At 43.6% G+C, this 19,183-nt stretch overlaps 1 protein-coding gene across 2 annotated transcripts in view; it reads right to left on the bottom strand.

Annotated features, from left to right (window-relative positions):
- Positions 1–19,183, bottom strand: part of SLC23A1 (solute carrier family 23 member 1) — a 104,385-nt gene that overhangs the window by 74,266 nt on the left and 10,936 nt on the right. For both annotated transcript variants that reach the window (XM_068125102.2, XM_068125103.2), the window contains exon 2: positions 15,541–15,654. In XM_068125102.2, the coding sequence (XP_067981203.1) occupies positions 15,541–15,654 (114 nt within the window). The remainder of the gene's footprint in view (positions 1–15,540; positions 15,655–19,183) is intronic.

Genomic DNA, 19,183 nt, shown 5'->3' on the forward strand with positions numbered 1-19,183 from the left:
CAAGGAGCCAACAGGATAGGAAGACCTATCAAAATCAAGGAGCGAAGAGGACAGGAAGAACGATCAAAATCAAGGAGCGATGAGGATAGGAAGACCTATCAAAATCAAGGAGCGAAGAGGAAAGGAAGCCCTATCAAAATCAAGGAGCGAAGAGGAAAGGAAGCCCTATCAAAATCACGGAGCGAAGATGATAGGAAGACCTATCAAAATCACAGAGTGAAGAGGATGGGAAGAACGATCAAAATCAACGAGACAAGAGGATAGGAAGACCTATCAAAATCAAGGAGCGAAGAGGACAGGAAGAACGATCAAAATCAAGGAGCGAAGAGGATAGGAAGACCTATCAAAATCACGGCGCGCAGAGGATAGGAAGAACGATCAAAATCAAGGAGCCAAGAGGATAGGAAGACCGATCAAAATCAAGGAGCCAAGAGGATAGGAAGACCTATCAAAATCAAGGAGCCAAGAGGATAGGAAGACCGATCAAAATCAAGCAGCCAAGAGGATAGGAAGACCTATCAAAATCAAGGAGCCAAGAGGATAGGAAGACCTATCAAAATCAAGGAGTCAAGAGGATAGGAAGACCTATCAAAATCAAGGAGCCAAGAGGATAGGAAGACCGATCAAAATCAAGGAGCCAAGAGGATAGGAAGACCAATCAAAATCAAGGAGCCAAGAGGATAGGAAGACCGATCAAAATCAAGGAGCGAAGAGGATAGGAAGAACGATCAAAATCAAGGAGCCAAGAGGATAGGAAGACCGATCAAAATCAAGGAGCCAAGAGGATAGGAAGACCAATCAAAATCAAGGAGCCAAGAGGATAGGAAGACCTATCAAAATCAAGGAGCGAAGAGGATAGGAAGACCTATCAAAATCAAGGAGCGAAGAGGATAGGAAGACCTATCAAAATCACGGCGCGCAGAGGATAGGAAGAACGATCAAAATCAAGCAGCGAAGAGGATAGGAAGAACGATCAAAATCAAGCAGCGAAGAGGATAGGAAGAACGATCAAAATCAAGGAGACAAGAGGATAGGAAGATCTATAAAAATCAAGGAGCGAAGAGGAAAGGAAGAACGATCAAATCAAGGAGTCAAGAGGATAGGAAGATCTATCAAAATCAAGGAGTGAAGAGGATAGGAAGACCGATCAAAATCACGGAGCAAAGAGGATAGGAAGACCTATCAAAATCACGGAGCGAAGAGGATAGGAAGACCTATCAAAATCAAGCAGCGAAGAGGATAGGAAGACCTATCAAAATCAAGGAGCGAAGAGGATAGGAAGACCTATCAAAATCACAGAGTGAAGAGGATAGGAAGAACGATCAAATCAAGGAGTCAAGAGGATAGGAAGATTTTTTTTTTTTTTTTTTTGTATACAACATCGAGGCTCGTGAAAGAGCTGACATTAATCACACAAAAAGTCAAACCGACACATAAAACAAAATAAGGGGAGCGGTAGACAAGATGGGGAGAGAGGGAGAAGGACACAAACACAACATTTGAGAGCAGGGACATCGAGAGAACTGTGGGAGGGAGAGGGCTTGGGGGGAGGTGGGAGAGGTATAAAACATATGGACACTGCAAGGACTTCCAGGAAAGAAGTTGGAATTTCGATAAAAGTGTATCTGGGGTGAATTAGCGGGGGTAGAAAAGATCAACGTTTTCGATGGGGGAAGATAAGAGATGGTGGTAAACAGCTGTTTTAAAGACCTGGAGGGAGGAGTGGGATTGAAGGGAGTGGGGGAGTTTGTTCCAGAAGCGGGAGAAAAGGGGAACGAAAGAGTGAAGGTGAGCAGAGAGCCTAGATTTTGGCAGTTTGACCATAAGAGGGTTGCTGGCCGATCTTGTGCGACCTGTAGGAACATTTGGGGGCACAGAGCACAGAGAGAGCTGGGGGAGCAAGGCCGGAGAGGAGTCTGTAGAAGACAGAAAGACCACCAACTTGCCTACGGTGAGTGAGTGAAAGGCCTTCGGAGTTAGCTTCATCGCAGGAGATTCCAATGATTCTGAAAGCTTTGGCTTCAACGGCGTGAAGCCGAGCTCGGTGTGAGGCAGGAGCACCGGCCCAGAGGGGGGAACAGTATTCCATTGAGCTGCGGATGAAAGCCTTGTATGTGTTGAGGATCTCAGGTGTGCCAAGGAAGGACTTCGCACGACGGAGGATGCCCAGTCGGCGACTGGCTTTGGAGGCCAGCTTGGAAATGTGGTTTTCCCAAGAAAGATCCTGGCACATTGTGAGACCCAAAAGATTGAGCGACAGAACTTCTTGGAGAGGATTGTTGAGAAAGTAGATGGGAGGGTTTTCCAGTCGGTCTTTTCGGAGAGACATAGTAAGAGTGTGAGATTTGTCAGGATTGAAAGACATGTTCGACTTGTTTGACCAGTCTGTGATTTTGTCCAGGTCTGCAGAGAGTGAGGAGGCTGCAGACTGCCGATCTGAGGGATGAGGAATGGAGCTGCAGAGAGTGGAGTCATCAGCAAAGAGATAGAGAGGATTTTCCAGAGAGTCGCAGAGATCATTGATGAAGACAAGAAAAAGCACAGGGCCCAGAACACTACCTTGGGGAACTCCAGCCAGAACAGGAAGGGGCGATGAGAGAAATCCATTCAGGGCCACACGTTGACTACAACCAGAGAGGACGTCCGCAAGCAATGAGTGGAGATTTCCATGGATACCATAGGAGGAGAGTTTGATGAGCAGAGCGGGGTGCCAGACCGTATCGAAGGCACGTGATATGTCGAGGGAGACAGCTCTGATTTCCTGTTTGGCATTGAGGACCTCCATCCATTGTTGAGACAGCAGAAGCAACATGTCCAGAGTAGAGTCACCTGGTCTGAATCCAAATTGATGATCGGAGATCAAGCCATTGGAGAAGAGAAAGGATTTGATATCCGAATCAATGATGCATTCCATGACTTTGCTGATAATTGGGAGCAGGCTGATTGGTCTGTCGTTGCAAGGATCTGTTTTTGCAATTCTATCAAAATCAAGGAGCGAAGAGGATAGGAAGAACGATCAAAATCAAGGAGACAAGAGGATAGGAAGACCTATCAAAATCAAGGAGTCAAGAGGATAGGAAGACCTATCAAAATCAAGGAGCCAAGAGGATGGGAAGACCTATCAAAATCAAGGAGCCAAGAGGATGGGAAGACCTATCAAAATCAAGGAGCCAAGAGGATGGGAAGACCTATCAAAATCAAGGAGCCAAGAGGATGGGAAGACCTATCAAAATCAAGGAGCCAAGAGGATGGGAAGACCTATCAAAATCAAGGAGTCAAGAGCATAAGAAGACCGATCAAAATCATGGAGCCAAGAGGATAGGAAGACCAATTAAAATCAAGGAGCCAAGAGGATAGGAAGACGCTCATCAAAATCAAGGAGCCAAGAGGATAGGAAGACCTATCAAAATCAAGCAGCGAAGAGGATAGGAAGACCAATCAAAATCAAGCAGCGAAGAGGATAGGAAGACCTATCAAAATCACGGAGCGAAGAGGATAGGAAGACCGATCAAAATCAAGGAGCCAAGAGGATAGGAAGACCTATCAAAATCAAGGAGCGAAGAGGATAGGAAGAACGATCAAAATCAAGTAGTCAAGAGGATAGGAAGACCGATCAAAATCAAGCAGTGAAGAGGATAGGAAGAACGATCAAAATCAAGGAGACAAGAGGATAGGAAGATCTATAAAAATCAAGGAGTGAAGAGGATAGGAAGACCGATAAAAATCAAGGAGCGAAGAGGATAGGAAGATCTATAAAAATCAAGGAGCGAAGAGGATAGGAAGAACGATCAAAATCAAGGAGCGAAGAGGACAGGAAGAACGATCAAAATCAAGGAGACAAGAGGATAGGAAGATCTATCACAATCAAGGAGCGAAGAGGATAGGAAGAACGATCAAAATCAAGGAGCGAAGAGGACAGGAAGAACGATCAAAATCAAGGAGACAAGAGGATAGGAAGATCTATCAAAATCAAGGAGTGAAGAGGATAGGAAGACCGATAAAAATCAAGGAGCGAAGAGGATAGGAAGATCTATAAAAATCAAGGAGCGAAGAGGATAGGAAGAACGATCAAAATCAAGGAGTCAAGAGGATAGGAAGATCTATCAAAATCAAGCAGTGAAGAGGATAGGAAGACCTATCAAAATCACAGAGCGAAGAGGACAGGAAGAACGATCAAAATCACAGAGCGAAGAGGATAAGAAGCCCTATCAAAATCACAGAGCGAAGAGGACAGGAAGACCTATGAAAATCACAGAGCGAAGAGGACAGGAAGAACGATCAAAATCACAGAGCGAAGAGGATAAGAAGCCCTATCAAAATCACAGAGCGAAGAGGATAGGAAGAACGATCAAAATCAAGGAGCGAAGAGGATAAGAAGCCCTATCAAAATCACAGAGCGAAGAGGATAGGAAGACCTATGAAAATCACAGAGCGAAGAGGACAGGAAGAACGATCAAAATCACAGAGCGAAGAGGATAAGAAGCCCTATCAAAATCAAGGAGCCAAGAGGATGGGAAGACCTATCAAAATCAAGGAGCGAAGAGGATAGGAAGACCTATCAAAATCAAGGAGCCAACAGGATAGGAAGACCTATCAAAATCAAGGAGCGAAGAGGACAGGAAGAACGATCAAAATCAAGGAGCGATGAGGATAGGAAGACCTATCAAAATCGAGGAGTGAAGAGGAAAGGAAGCCCTATCAAAATCAAGGAGCGAAGAGGAAAGGAAGCCCTATCAAAATCAAGGAGCGAAGATGATAGGAAGACCTATCAAAATCACAGAGTGAAGAGGATGGGAAGACCTATCCAAATCAAGGAGTCAACAGGATAGGAAGACCTATCAAAATCAAGGAGCGAAGAGGATAGGAAGACCTATCAAAATCAAGGAGCCAACAGGATAGGAAGACCTATCAAAATCAAGGAGCGAAGAGGACAGGAAGAACGATCAAAATCAAGGAGCGATGAGGATAGGAAGACCTATCAAAATCAAGGAGCGAAGAGGAAAGGAAGCCCTATCAAAATCAAGGAGCGAAGAGGAAAGGAAGCCCTATCAAAATCACGGAGCGAAGATGATAGGAAGACCTATCAAAATCACAGAGTGAAGAGGATGGGAAGAACGATCAAAATCAACGAGACAAGAGGATAGGAAGACCTATCAAAATCACAGAGCGAAGAGGATAGGAAGATCTATCAAAATCAAGGAGCGAAGAGGATAGGAAGATCGATCAAAATCAAGGAGCGAAGAGGATAGGAAGAACGATCAAAATCAAGGAGTCAAGAGGATAGGAAGAACTATCAAATCAAGGAGCCAAGAGGATAGGAAGACCTATCAACATCAAGGAGCCAAGAGGATGGGAAGAACAATCAAATCAAGGAGCCAAGAGGATAGAAAGACCAATCAAAATCAAGGAGCCAAGAGGATACAAAGTCCTATCAAAATCAAGGAGCCAAGAGGCTAGAAAGACCAATCAAAATCAAGGAGCCAAGAGGATAGGAAGACCTATCAAAATCAAGGAGCCAAGAGGATAGGAAGACCTATCAAAATCAAGCAGCCAAGAGGATAGGAAGACCTATCAAAATCAAGGAGCCAAGAGGATAGGAAGACCTATCAAAATCAAGGAGCCAAGAGGATAGGAACACCTATCAAAATGAAGGAGCCAAGAGGATGGGAAGACCTATCAAAATCAAGGAGCCAACAGGATAGGAAGACCTATCAAAATCAAGGAGCGAAGAGGATAGGAAAACCTATCAAAATCAAGGAGCGAATAGGATAGGAAGACCTATCAAAATCAAGGAGCCAAGAGGATAGGAAGACCAATCAAAATCAAGGAGCCAAGAGGATAGGAAGACCGATCAAAATCAAGGAGCCAAGAGGATAGGAAGACCAATCAAAATCAAGGAGCCAAGAGGATAGGAAGACCGATCAAAATCAAGGAGCCAAGAGGATAGGAAGACCAATCAAAATCAAGGAGCCAAGAGGATAGGAAGACCGATCAAAATCAAGGAGCGAATAGGATAGGAAGACCTATCAAAATCAAGGAGCGAAGAGGATAGGAAGACCTATCAAAATCACGGCACGCAGAGGATAGGAAGACCTATCAAAATCAAGGAGCCAAGAGGATAGGAAGACCTATCAAAATCAAGGAGTCAAGAGGATAGGAAGACCTATCAAAATCAAGGAGCCAAGAGGATAGGAAGACCGATCAAAATCAAGGAGCCAAGAGGATAGGAAGACCAATCAAAATCAAGGAGCCAAGAGGATAGGAAGACCGATCAAAATCAAGCAGCCAAGAGGATAGGAAGACCTATCAAAATCAAGGAGCCAAGAGGATAGGAAGACCTATCAAAATCAAGGAGTCAAGAGGATAGGAAGACCTATCAAAATCAAGGAGCCAAGAGGATAGGAAGACCGATCAAAATCAAGGAGCCAAGAGGATAGGAAGACCAATCAAAATCAAGGAGCCAAGAGGATAGGAAGACCGATCAAAATCAAGGAGCCAAGAGGATAGGAAGAACGATCAAAATCAAGGAGCCAAGAGGATAGGAAGACCGATCAAAATCAAGGAGCCAAGAGGATAGGAAGACCAATCAAAATCAAGGAGCCAAGAGGATAGGAAGACCTATCAAAATCAAGGAGCGAAGAGGATAGGAAGACCTATCAAAATCAAGGAGCGAAGAGGATAGGAAGACCTATCAAAATCACGGCGCGCAGAGGATAGGAAGAACGATCAAAATCAAGCAGCGAAGAGGATAGGAAGAACGATCAAAATCAAGCAGCGAAGAGGATAGGAAGAACGATCAAAATCAAGGAGACAAGAGGATAGGAAGATCTATAAAAATCAAGGAGCGAAGAGGAAAGGAAGAACGATCAAATCAAGGAGTCAAGAGGATAGGAAGATCTATCAAAATCAAGGAGTGAAGAGGATAGGAAGACCGATCAAAATCACGGAGCAAAGAGGATAGGAAGACCTATCAAAATCACGGAGCGAAGAGGATAGGAAGACCTATCAAAATCAAGCAGCGAAGAGGATAGGAAGACCTATCAAAATCAAGGAGCGAAGAGGATAGGAAGACCTATCAAAATCACAGAGTGAAGAGGATAGGAAGAACGATCAAATCAAGGAGTCAAGAGGATAGGAAGATTTTTTTTTTTTTTTTTTTGTATACAACATCGAGGCTCGTGAAAGAGCTGACATTAATCACACAAAAAGTCAAACCGACACATAAAACAAAATAAGGGGAGCGGTAGACAAGATGGGGAGAGAGGGAGAAGGACACAAACACAACATTTGAGAGCAGGGACATCGAGAGAACTGTGGGAGGGAGAGGGCTTGGGGGGAGGTGGGAGAGGTATAAAACATATGGACACTGCAAGGACTTCCAGGAAAGAAGTTGGAATTTCGATAAAAGTGTATCTGGGGTGAATTAGCGGGGGTAGAAAAGATCAACGTTTTCGATGGGGGAAGATAAGAGATGGTGGTAAACAGCTGTTTTAAAGACCTGGAGGGAGGAGTGGGATTGAAGGGAGTGGGGGAGTTTGTTCCAGAAGCGGGAGAAAAGGGGAACGAAAGAGTGAAGGTGAGCAGAGAGCCTAGATTTTGGCAGTTTGACCATAAGAGGGTTGCTGGCCGATCTTGTGCGACCTGTAGGAACATTTGGGGGCACAGAGCACAGAGAGAGCTGGGGGAGCAAGGCCGGAGAGGAGTCTGTAGAAGACAGAAAGACCACCAACTTGCCTACGGTGAGTGAGTGAAAGGCCTTCGGAGTTAGCTTCATCGCAGGAGATTCCAATGATTCTGAAAGCTTTGGCTTCAACGGCGTGAAGCCGAGCTCGGTGTGAGGCAGGAGCACCGGCCCAGAGGGGGGAACAGTATTCCATTGAGCTGCGGATGAAAGCCTTGTATGTGTTGAGGATCTCAGGTGTGCCAAGGAAGGACTTCGCACGACGGAGGATGCCCAGTCGGCGACTGGCTTTGGAGGCCAGCTTGGAAATGTGGTTTTCCCAAGAAAGATCCTGGCACATTGTGAGACCCAAAAGATTGAGCGACAGAACTTCTTGGAGAGGATTGTTGAGAAAGTAGATGGGAGGGTTTTCCAGTCGGTCTTTTCGGAGAGACATAGTAAGAGTGTGAGATTTGTCAGGATTGAAAGACATGTTCGACTTGTTTGACCAGTCTGTGATTTTGTCCAGGTCTGCAGAGAGTGAGGAGGCTGCAGACTGCCGATCTGAGGGATGAGGAATGGAGCTGCAGAGAGTGGAGTCATCAGCAAAGAGATAGAGAGGATTTTCCAGAGAGTCGCAGAGATCATTGATGAAGACAAGAAAAAGCACAGGGCCCAGAACACTACCTTGGGGAACTCCAGCCAGAACAGGAAGGGGCGATGAGAGAAATCCATTCAGGGCCACACGTTGACTACAACCAGAGAGGACGTCCGCAAGCAATGAGTGGAGATTTCCATGGATACCATAGGAGGAGAGTTTGATGAGCAGAGCGGGGTGCCAGACCGTATCGAAGGCACGTGATATGTCGAGGGAGACAGCTCTGATTTCCTGTTTGGCATTGAGGACCTCCATCCATTGTTGAGACAGCAGAAGCAACATGTCCAGAGTAGAGTCACCTGGTCTGAATCCAAATTGATGATCGGAGATCAAGCCATTGGAGAAGAGAAAGGATTTGATATCCGAATCAATGATGCATTCCATGACTTTGCTGATAATTGGGAGCAGGCTGATTGGTCTGTCGTTGCAAGGATCTGTTTTTGCAATTCTATCAAAATCAAGGAGCGAAGAGGATAGGAAGAACGATCAAAATCAAGGAGACAAGAGGATAGGAAGACCTATCAAAATCAAGGAGTCAAGAGGATAGGAAGACCTATCAAAATCAAGGAGCCAAGAGGATGGGAAGACCTATCAAAATCAAGGAGCCAAGAGGATGGGAAGACCTATCAAAATCAAGGAGCCAAGAGGATGGGAAGACCTATCAAAATCAAGGAGCCAAGAGGATGGGAAGACCTATCAAAATCAAGGAGCCAAGAGGATGGGAAGACCTATCAAAATCAAGGAGTCAAGAGCATAAGAAGACCGATCAAAATCATGGAGCCAAGAGGATAGGAAGACCAATTAAAATCAAGGAGCCAAGAGGATAGGAAGACGCTCATCAAAATCAAGGAGCCAAGAGGATAGGAAGACCTATCAAAATCAAGCAGCGAAGAGGATAGGAAGACCAATCAAAATCAAGCAGCGAAGAGGATAGGAAGACCTATCAAAATCACGGAGCGAAGAGGATAGGAAGACCGATCAAAATCAAGGAGCCAAGAGGATAGGAAGACCTATCAAAATCAAGGAGCGAAGAGGATAGGAAGAACGATCAAAATCAAGTAGTCAAGAGGATAGGAAGACCGATCAAAATCAAGCAGCGAAGAGGATAGGAAGAACGATCAAAATCAAGGAGACAAGAGGATAGGAAGATCTATAAAAATCAAGGAGTGAAGAGGATAGGAAGACCGATAAAAATCAAGGAGCGAAGAGGATAGGAAGATCTATAAAAATCAAGGAGCGAAGAGGATAGGAAGAACGATCAAAATCAAGGAGCGAAGAGGACAGGAAGAACGATCAAAATCAAGGAGACAAGAGGATAGGAAGATCTATCACAATCAAGGAGCGAAGAGGATAGGAAGAACGATCAAAATCAAGGAGCGAAGAGGACAGGAAGAACGATCAAAATCAAGGAGACAAGAGGATAGGAAGATCTATCAAAATCAAGGAGTGAAGAGGATAGGAAGACCGATAAAAATCAAGGAGCGAAGAGGATAGGAAGATCTATAAAAATCAAGGAGCGAAGAGGATAGGAAGAACGATCAAAATCAAGGAGTCAAGAGGATAGGAAGATCTATCAAAATCAAGCAGTGAAGAGGATAGGAAGACCTATCAAAATCACAGAGCGAAGAGGACAGGAAGAACGATCAAAATCACAGAGCGAAGAGGATAAGAAGCCCTATCAAAATCACAGAGCGAAGAGGACAGGAAGACCTATGAAAATCACAGAGCGAAGAGGACAGGAAGAACGATCAAAATCACAGAGCGAAGAGGATAAGAAGCCCTATCAAAATCACAGAGCGAAGAGGATAGGAAGAACGATCAAAATCAAGGAGCGAAGAGGATAAGAAGCCCTATCAAAATCACAGAGCGAAGAGGATAGGAAGACCTATGAAAATCACAGAGCGAAGAGGACAGGAAGAACGATCAAAATCACAGAGCGAAGAGGATAAGAAGCCCTATCAAAATCAAGGAGCCAAGAGGATGGGAAGACCTATCAAAATCAAGGAGCGAAGAGGATAGGAAGACCTATCAAAATCAAGGAGCCAACAGGATAGGAAGACCTATCAAAATCAAGGAGCGAAGAGGACAGGAAGAACGATCAAAATCAAGGAGCGATGAGGATAGGAAGACCTATCAAAATCGAGGAGTGAAGAGGAAAGGAAGCCCTATCAAAATCAAGGAGCGAAGAGGAAAGGAAGCCCTATCAAAATCAAGGAGCGAAGATGATAGGAAGACCTATCAAAATCACAGAGTGAAGAGGATGGGAAGACCTATCCAAATCAAGGAGTCAACAGGATAGGAAGACCTATCAAAATCAAGGAGCGAAGAGGATAGGAAGACCTATCAAAATCAAGGAGCCAACAGGATAGGAAGACCTATCAAAATCAAGGAGCGAAGAGGACAGGAAGAACGATCAAAATCAAGGAGCGATGAGGATAGGAAGACCTATCAAAATCAAGGAGCGAAGAGGAAAGGAAGCCCTATCAAAATCAAGGAGCGAAGAGGAAAGGAAGCCCTATCAAAATCACGGAGCGAAGATGATAGGAAGACCTATCAAAATCACAGAGTGAAGAGGATGGGAAGAACGATCAAAATCAACGAGACAAGAGGATAGGAAGACCTATCAAAATCACAGAGCGAAGAGGATAGGAAGATCTATCAAAATCAAGGAGCGAAGAGGATAGGAAGATCGATCAAAATCAAGGAGCGAAGAGGATAGGAAGAACGATCAAAATCAAGGAGTCAAGAGGATAGGAAGAACTATCAAATCAAGGAGCCAAGAGGATAGGAAGACCTATCAACATCAAGGAGCCAAGAGGATGGGAAGAACAATCAAATCAAGGAGCCAAGAGGATAGAAAGACCAATCAAAATCAAGGAGCCAAGAGGATACAAAGTCCTATCAAAATCAAGGAGCCAAGAGGCTAGAAAGACCAATCAAAATCAAGGAGCCAAGAGGATAGGAAGACCTATCAAAATCAAGGAGCCAAGAGGATAGGAAGACCTATCAAAATCAAGCAGCCAAGAGGATAGGAAGACCTATCAAAATCAAGGAGCCAAGAGGATAGGAAGACCTATCAAAATCAAGGAGCCAAGAGGATAGGAACACCTATCAAAATGAAGGAGCCAAGAGGATGGGAAGACCTATCAAAATCAAGGAGCCAACAGGATAGGAAGACCTATCAAAATCAAGGAGCGAAGAGGATAGGAAAACCTATCAAAATCAAGGAGCGAATAGGATAGGAAGACCTATCAAAATCAAGGAGCCAAGAGGATAGGAAGACCAATCAAAATCAAGGAGCCAAGAGGATAGGAAGACCGATCAAAATCAAGGAGCCAAGAGGATAGGAAGACCAATCAAAATCAAGGAGCCAAGAGGATAGGAAGACCGATCAAAATCAAGGAGCCAAGAGGATAGGAAGACCAATCAAAATCAAGGAGCCAAGAGGATAGGAAGACCGATCAAAATCAAGGAGCGAATAGGATAGGAAGACCTATCAAAATCAAGGAGCGAAGAGGATAGGAAGACCTATCAAAATCACGGCACGCAGAGGATAGGAAGACCTATCAAAATCAAGGAGCCAAGAGGATAGGAAGACCTATCAAAATCAAGGAGTCAAGAGGATAGGAAGACCTATCAAAATCAAGGAGCCAAGAGGATAGGAAGACCGATCAAAATCAAGGAGCCAAGAGGATAGGAAGACCAATCAAAATCAAGGAGCCAAGAGGATAGGAAGACCGATCAAAATCAAGGAGCCAAGAGGATAGGAAGAACGATCAAAATCAAGGAGCCAAGAGGATAGGAAGACCTATCAAAATCAAGGAGCCAAGAGGATAGGAAGACCGATCAAAATCAAGGAGCCAAGAGGATAGGAAGACCAATCAAAATCAAGGAGCCAAGAGGATAGGAAGACCTATCAAAATCAAGGAGCGAAGAGGATAGGAAGACCTATCAAAATCAAGGAGCGAAGAGGATAGGAAGACCTATCAAAATCACGGCGCGCAGAGGATAGGAATAACGATCAAAATCAAGCAGCGAAGAGGATAGGAAGAACGATCAAAATCAAGCAGCGAAGAGGATAGGAAGAACGATCAAAATCAAGGAGACAAGAGGATAGGAAGATCTATAAAAATCAAGGAGCGAAGAGGAAAGGAAGAACGTTCAAATCAAGGAGTCAAGAGGATAGGAAGATCTATCAAAATCAAGGAGTGAAGAGGATAGGAAGACCGATCAAAATCACGGAGCAAAGAGGATAGGAAGACCTATCAAAATCACGGAGCGAAGAGGATAGGAAGACCTATCAAAATCAAGGAGCGAAGAGGATAGGAAGACCTATCAAAATCAAGGAGCGAAGAGGATAGGAAGACCTATCAAAATCACAGAGTGAAGAGGATAGGAAGAACGATCAAATCAAGGAGTCAAGAGGATAGGAAGATTTATTTATTTATTTTTTTGTATACAACATCGAGGCTCGTGAAAGAGCTGACATTAATCACACAAAAAGTCAAACCGACACATAAAACAAAATAAGGGGAGCGGTAGACAAGATGGGGAGAGAGGGAGAAGGACACAAACACAACATTTGAGAGCAGGGACATCGAGAGAACTGTGGGAGGGAGAGGGCTTGGGGGGAGGTGGGAGAGGTATAAAACATATGGACACTGCAAGGACTTCCAGGAAAGAAGTTGGAATTTCGATAAAAGTGTATCTGGGGTGAATTATCGGGGGTAGAAAAGATCAACGTTTTCGATGGGGGAAGATAAGAGATGGTGGTAAACAGCTGTTTTAAAGACCTGGAGGGAGGAGTGGGATTGAAGGGAGTGGGGGAGTTTGTTCCAGAAGCGGGAGAAAAGGGGAACGAAAGAGTGAAGGTGAGCAGAGAGCCTAGATTTTGGCAGTTTGACCATAAGAGGGTTGCTGGCCGATCTTGTGCGACCTGTAGGAACATTTGGGGGCACAGAGCACAGAGAGAGCTGGGGGAGCAAGGCCGGAGAGGAGTCTGTAGAAGACAGAAAGACCACCAACTTGCCTACGGTGAGTGAGTGAAAGGCCTTCGGAGTTAGCTTCATCGCAGGAGATTCCAATGATTCTGAAAGCTTTGGCTTCAACGGCGTGAAGCCGAGCTCGGTGTGAGGCAGGAGCACCGGCCCAGAGGGGGGAACAGTATTCCATTGAGCTGTGGATGAAAGCCTTGTATGTGTTGAGGATCTCAGGTGTGCCAAGGAAGGACTTCGCACGACGGAGGATGCCCAGTCGGCGACTGGCTTTGGAGGCCAGCTTGGAAATGTGGTTTTCCCAAGAAAGATCCTGGCACATTGTGAGACCCAAAAGATTGAGCGACAGAACTTCTTGGAGAGGATTGTTGAGAAAGTAGATGGGAGGGTTTTCCAGTCGGTCTTTTCGGAGAGACATAGTGAGAGTGTGAGATTTGTCAGGATTGAAAGACATGTTCGACTTGTTTGACCAGTCTGTGATTTTGTCCAGGTCTGCAGAGAGTGAGGAGGCTGCAGACTGCCGATCTGAGGGATGAGGAATGGAGCTGCAGAGAGTGGAGTCATCAGCAAAGAGATAGAGAGAGGATTTTCAAGAGAGTCAGAGAGATCATTGATGAAGACAAGAAAAAGCACAGGGCCCAGAACACTACCTTGGGGAACTCCAGCCAGAACAGGAAGGGGCGATGAGAGAAATCCATTCAGGGCCACACGTTGACTACAACCAGAGAGGACGTCCGCAAGCAATGAGTGGAGATTTCCATGGATACCATAGGAGGAGAGTTTGATGAGCAGAGCGGGGTGCCAGACCGTATCGAAGGCACGTGATATGTCGAGGGAGACAGCTCTGATTTCCTGTTTGGCATTGAGGACCTCCATCCATTGTTGAGACAGCAGAAGCAGCATGTCCAGAGTAGAGTGACCTGGTCTGAATCCAAATTGATGATCGGAGATCAAGCCATTGGAGAAGAGAAAGGATTTGATATCCGAATCAATGATGCATTCCATGACTTTGCTGATAATTGGGAGCAGGCTGATTGGTCTGTAGTTGCAAGGATCTGTTTTTGCAATTCTATCAAAATCAAGGAGCGAAGAGGATAGGAAGAACGATCAAAATCAAGGAGACAAGAGGATAGGAAGACCTATCAAAATCAAGGAGTCAAGAGGATAGGAAGACCTATCAAAATCAAGGAGCCAAGAGGATGGGAAGACCTATCAAAATCAAGGAGCCAAGAGGATGGGAAGACCTATCAAAATCAAGGAGCCAAGAGGATGGGAAGACCTATCAAAATCAAGGAGCCAAGAGGATGGGAAGACCTATCAAAATCAAGGAGTCAAGAGGATAGGAAGACCTATCAAAATCAAGGAGCCAAGAGGATGGGAAGACCTATCAAAATCAAGGAGCCAAGAGGATGGGAAGACCTATCAAAATCAAGGAGCCAAGAGGACGGGAAGACCTATCAAAATCAAGGAGCCAAGAGGATGCTAGAATAGCTGAATGAAATAGGAAACTAATTGGACATCCGATTACAGTACAATGACTGGTCACAAAATAAACATCTTTATTACAAGTATAAGATCCCAAAGCAAAAACAAAATAGAGTAACATAATGGAACCAAGCAAATCAAGCCAATATAATAAGATATCCAAAACCATTATATTTTCTACACCCGTTAAAACCACCCCCACCCATCCCAAATTTTGCTTCCGCATCCATCTTGTCCACCCCTTGCATTCTCCCCACCCCTCATCATTACCCACATCTCTTCTTTATCCGTCCATTTTCTCCCTCGGCCCTGTTGTTTCCCCAATCTCTTTCTGCTGTTCCTTTCGTTATGTTGCGTCCTGATCCATTTTGTGTTGTAGCTCTTCCACGAGTTTTGATTCTAGCTCTTCTAGCTCTTCAATTGGCCTCACCCGATGCGCAATGACATTTAGTCTATTGACAAGAATCATGTCATACCAATGATTGTTTGTGGGGGTACTGTCAGTAGTTCTATGCTCCGTTTCTACATTTGGCTCATGCCATGAACCCTGACATTGGCATCATTGGTGCTCCATGCAAGTTTGCTAAGTTGCATCCAAAATCAACCCGAACTGAAATCTCTGAGACCTCTTGGATTGAAGTGTGTATGTTGCTCAAGTTGTCTCGTCTTACATTGAATAAAGCAAAATCATAAAGAATCCATTTACAATTAGGATAACATTGATAGAATGTTCAGGGCCATACCTGGAAACCAAGGATAACACAGAGGTACCATGGTGGCACATCCTCAATGGAGTAGATCAGGTCAAGTGATGTGTCGGGTTGTTCGGCTAAATCCTGATCATCGACACATGGTATCTGCAAGGAAGTTATTTCACAGCATGCAGACAATCCTGTGGGACACACTTGCACAAAAATTCAAAAGAAATTGTACTCAGGCTGAGTGTTGTGCAGACACAGTGGAATAATTATAACAATGGGAGTGAGGTGGTGGAGAGGGGAGCTAAACTTTCAATGAAGTGAAGCTATACAATGGGGGAAAGTTTATTTCCATCTCCAAAAAAAAGATTATATTTTGTCCTTCAGATTTTGTCCATATACTCCATATTGTTATGCGGGAGTCCCATGCATGCGGGAGTCCCATGTGATGCATTGTTACACTTTACCTGAGGGCTAAAGTTTAGCCAGGCAGCTAACATTTAAAAAAAAACTGTTCACATTGTGATACAAGCATGAAACTTGGCAGTGACATTTGTAAATAGATATTCTTGAAATTCAGTCAATGAGCCAACTCGAAAATTCTAATTCAACATGGCGACTATTCTTTTCAATTGGGCACAAAAATTGCTCGTTAAAATTTTCAATTTATCTTCATTTGGTAAATTTAAAATTTTAACTTCCTCTTATGGACAATATGTAGTTCTGTGATTTTGTATTGATACTCGTACATCCTAAATGAAAAACGGTTTTAAGAGGTTTATGGCATATTTTAGCAATTTAAAAAAAAATGGCCACCATGTTGACTTTTCGGGTTGGCTAATGGACTGTTTTTAAAGAGTATCTATTAATCTATAGAAGAGCATAACGACCAAATTTCATGATCGTATCACAATGTGAACGATTCACCGTAATAATGGGTGTTAGCTGCCTAACTACTTTGGCAGACAAAGTCAGTGTTGTTGTGCACTGCTCCTTTCCTATTCCATCTGCAGGCGCTGCATGACGTCATCTCCGGGTACCGAAGGGGGACCTGGTGATGACACGCGCTAAAAGGGAGTACTCAGTTTTCACCCCGGTATCTTTCTTGTTTGTTTGTCCAGGCGATATCTCAGTAATCCTTTGAGCTAGGAAGCCGAAATTTGAGCACAATAGTGAGCAATTACTTTGGCAAAAACAGTATTTTTTGTTTTTTGATTAATCAATTAATTTATCAATTACTTAATTATTATCGATGTATTAAGTACTTATTTATTTCCTTTCTCATCTGGGCAATATCTCAGGCACCTTTTGAGCTTGGAAGCTGATATTTGGACATGACAATGACCAAGTGATTTGGCTGAAAGGGTATTTTTGATTTATTGATTAATCAATTAATTGGGAGAGGCGCAGTGAGGTGTTATTTGACGAGGGGGAAGAGCGAGGCAGAAGGCCTCGCTTCAATTAATTGATTAATTATTTAATTATTATATTAATGACTTAATTAATTGATATTTTAAAAGTTACAAATTCAGATTAAACGGTGGTGGCTTAGGTATTCTATTAGCCAATTGATTAATAATTCAAATATTTTACCATTATTTTTTTTTTTTCATTATTAATTACTTGTTTATTTATTTTCTCATCTGGGCAATATCTCAGGCACCTTTGGAGCTTTGAAGGTAATATTCAGACATGACAGTAACCAAGTGATGTGGCTACAAAGGATATTTTTTATTTATTGATTAATCAATTCATGGATTAATTATTTATTGATTAATCAATGAATCAATGAATTATTTATTTTTTCGATTAATTGATAATTTAATTATTTTTCAAAAAGTTACAGCTTCTGCTGAAACACTGGTGTGCTATTATATTGCTATGGTATGCTATTAGCCAATTGATTAAGAAATTAATTACTTTACCATTATTATTTATTTATTTTAATTATTATTACTTATTTTAATTATTATTACTAATTCATCTTTCTATTTATCTTTCTGATTATTACTATTTATCTTTCTGATATTTGGACACTACAGTGACCAAGTGATTTGGCTATAAAGGGTATTTTTGTTTTAGTGATTAATCGATTAAATTTTTTTTTTCGATTAATTACTTAATTTTCAAAAAGCTACAGATTTGGATGAAGCAATCAATGGTGGTTGAGGTAAGCTATTAGCCAATTGATTAAAAAATTAATTGTTTTACGATCATTTATTTTCATTATGCAATTCATTTTAATTATGCAAGCCTGGTGTTGGCTTCGCGGTTAGGGTGCTGGCTTGGGATCCTAGGATCCTGGGTCTCAAATCCCAGTCAATCACTTAATTAACACCAGGGAAGGGTTGACTCAGCCTGATCATCCTTCCGAGGTCGGCAAATTGAGTACCAGTTCACTGGTAATTCCTTGTGTGTCACAAGAGGCGACTAACAGGGTTGGCGGCAGGAAGGGCATCCGGCCATAAAACATTTTTTTTTTTTTTTTTTTTTTTGTATACAAGATCGAGGCTCGTGAAAGAGCGAACATTAATCACACAGAAAGACAAACAGACACACAAAACAAATAACATCGGGAGCGGTAGACAAGATGGGGAGAGAGGGGGAAGGACACAAACACAACATTTGAGAGCAGGGACCGAGAGACATGGAGACATCGAGAGAACTGTGGGAGGGAGAGGGCTTTGGGGGGGAGGCATGGGAAGGGGGGGGGGGGGTGGGAGAGGTATAAAACATATGGACACTGCCAAGACTTCCAGGAAAGAAGTTGGAATTTCAAACAAGGTGGATCTGGGGTGAATTAGTGGGGGTAGAAAAGATCAAGGTTTTGGATGGGGGAAGATAAGAGATGGTGGTGAACAGCTGTTTTGAACATTGCTTCAAAAAGGGGATCATGGTGCCCAAAAAAGGTCTAACCCCTGCTCTGCGGGGGAAAATGGCCTCAAATGGTGGTATGGTATCAATTATTGTACACCACTCCCTCCCAATTCCGTCTCCATGTGCTACACAGCAGCATCGCCCAGCACCGAAGGGGCCCCAGGAATGTCGCGTGCTGGAGGATATGTTATTTATTTATTTGGCATTGGGGTGGTGTACTTTGAATGTATCTCTACTTGTTTCTCTCTCTCCCTCTCCCCCTCCCTCTCTGATGTGGTCTTTGGTGCTGCAAAGTCTCTTCCTAAGTTGCTGGCATGGCCTCTCTCTCCTCGGAACTGCACAGCCCTCAGGTGGTTGGATCTCTCTCGGCTGACTCGCAGAGCATTGAAAGCGCGGCATGAGGACAATCCCGCACAGACCATTGCCCAAAGTCCCCCCACATCATAGTGGTCATTGCCACCCAGGACACGTTTCATTTTCTCTCTGTCTTGTCTATCTGCTGCTGTGTCCCGTGTTCACCCCTGCGTGAATGCTTATTACCTCGCACACGCAAAGCAAAAAGCGGGGTTAAGCAATTGGTTAACTTCCATCTGTTCTCCGTCCATTTATGATCGATGAAAAACTAAATTTAATTTGAATGTTTCCCACCCCTGTCTGTCTGTCTGTTTGTTTGTCTGTTTGTTTGTCCGTTTGTGAACAAAACATCTCAAAACGTTGTAGACAGATTTGAACAAAATTTGGCAGAAATATAGCGTATGGGACAAGGACGAAATGATTAGATTTCGGTAAAGATCCAGTTCGGATCCGGCTA

Source organism: Myxine glutinosa, chromosome 8, assembly GCF_964187855.1.
Source record: "Myxine glutinosa chromosome 8, kmMyxGlut1.1, whole genome shotgun sequence".
Classification (NCBI taxonomy): Eukaryota; Metazoa; Chordata; class Myxini; order Myxiniformes; family Myxinidae; genus Myxine; species Myxine glutinosa.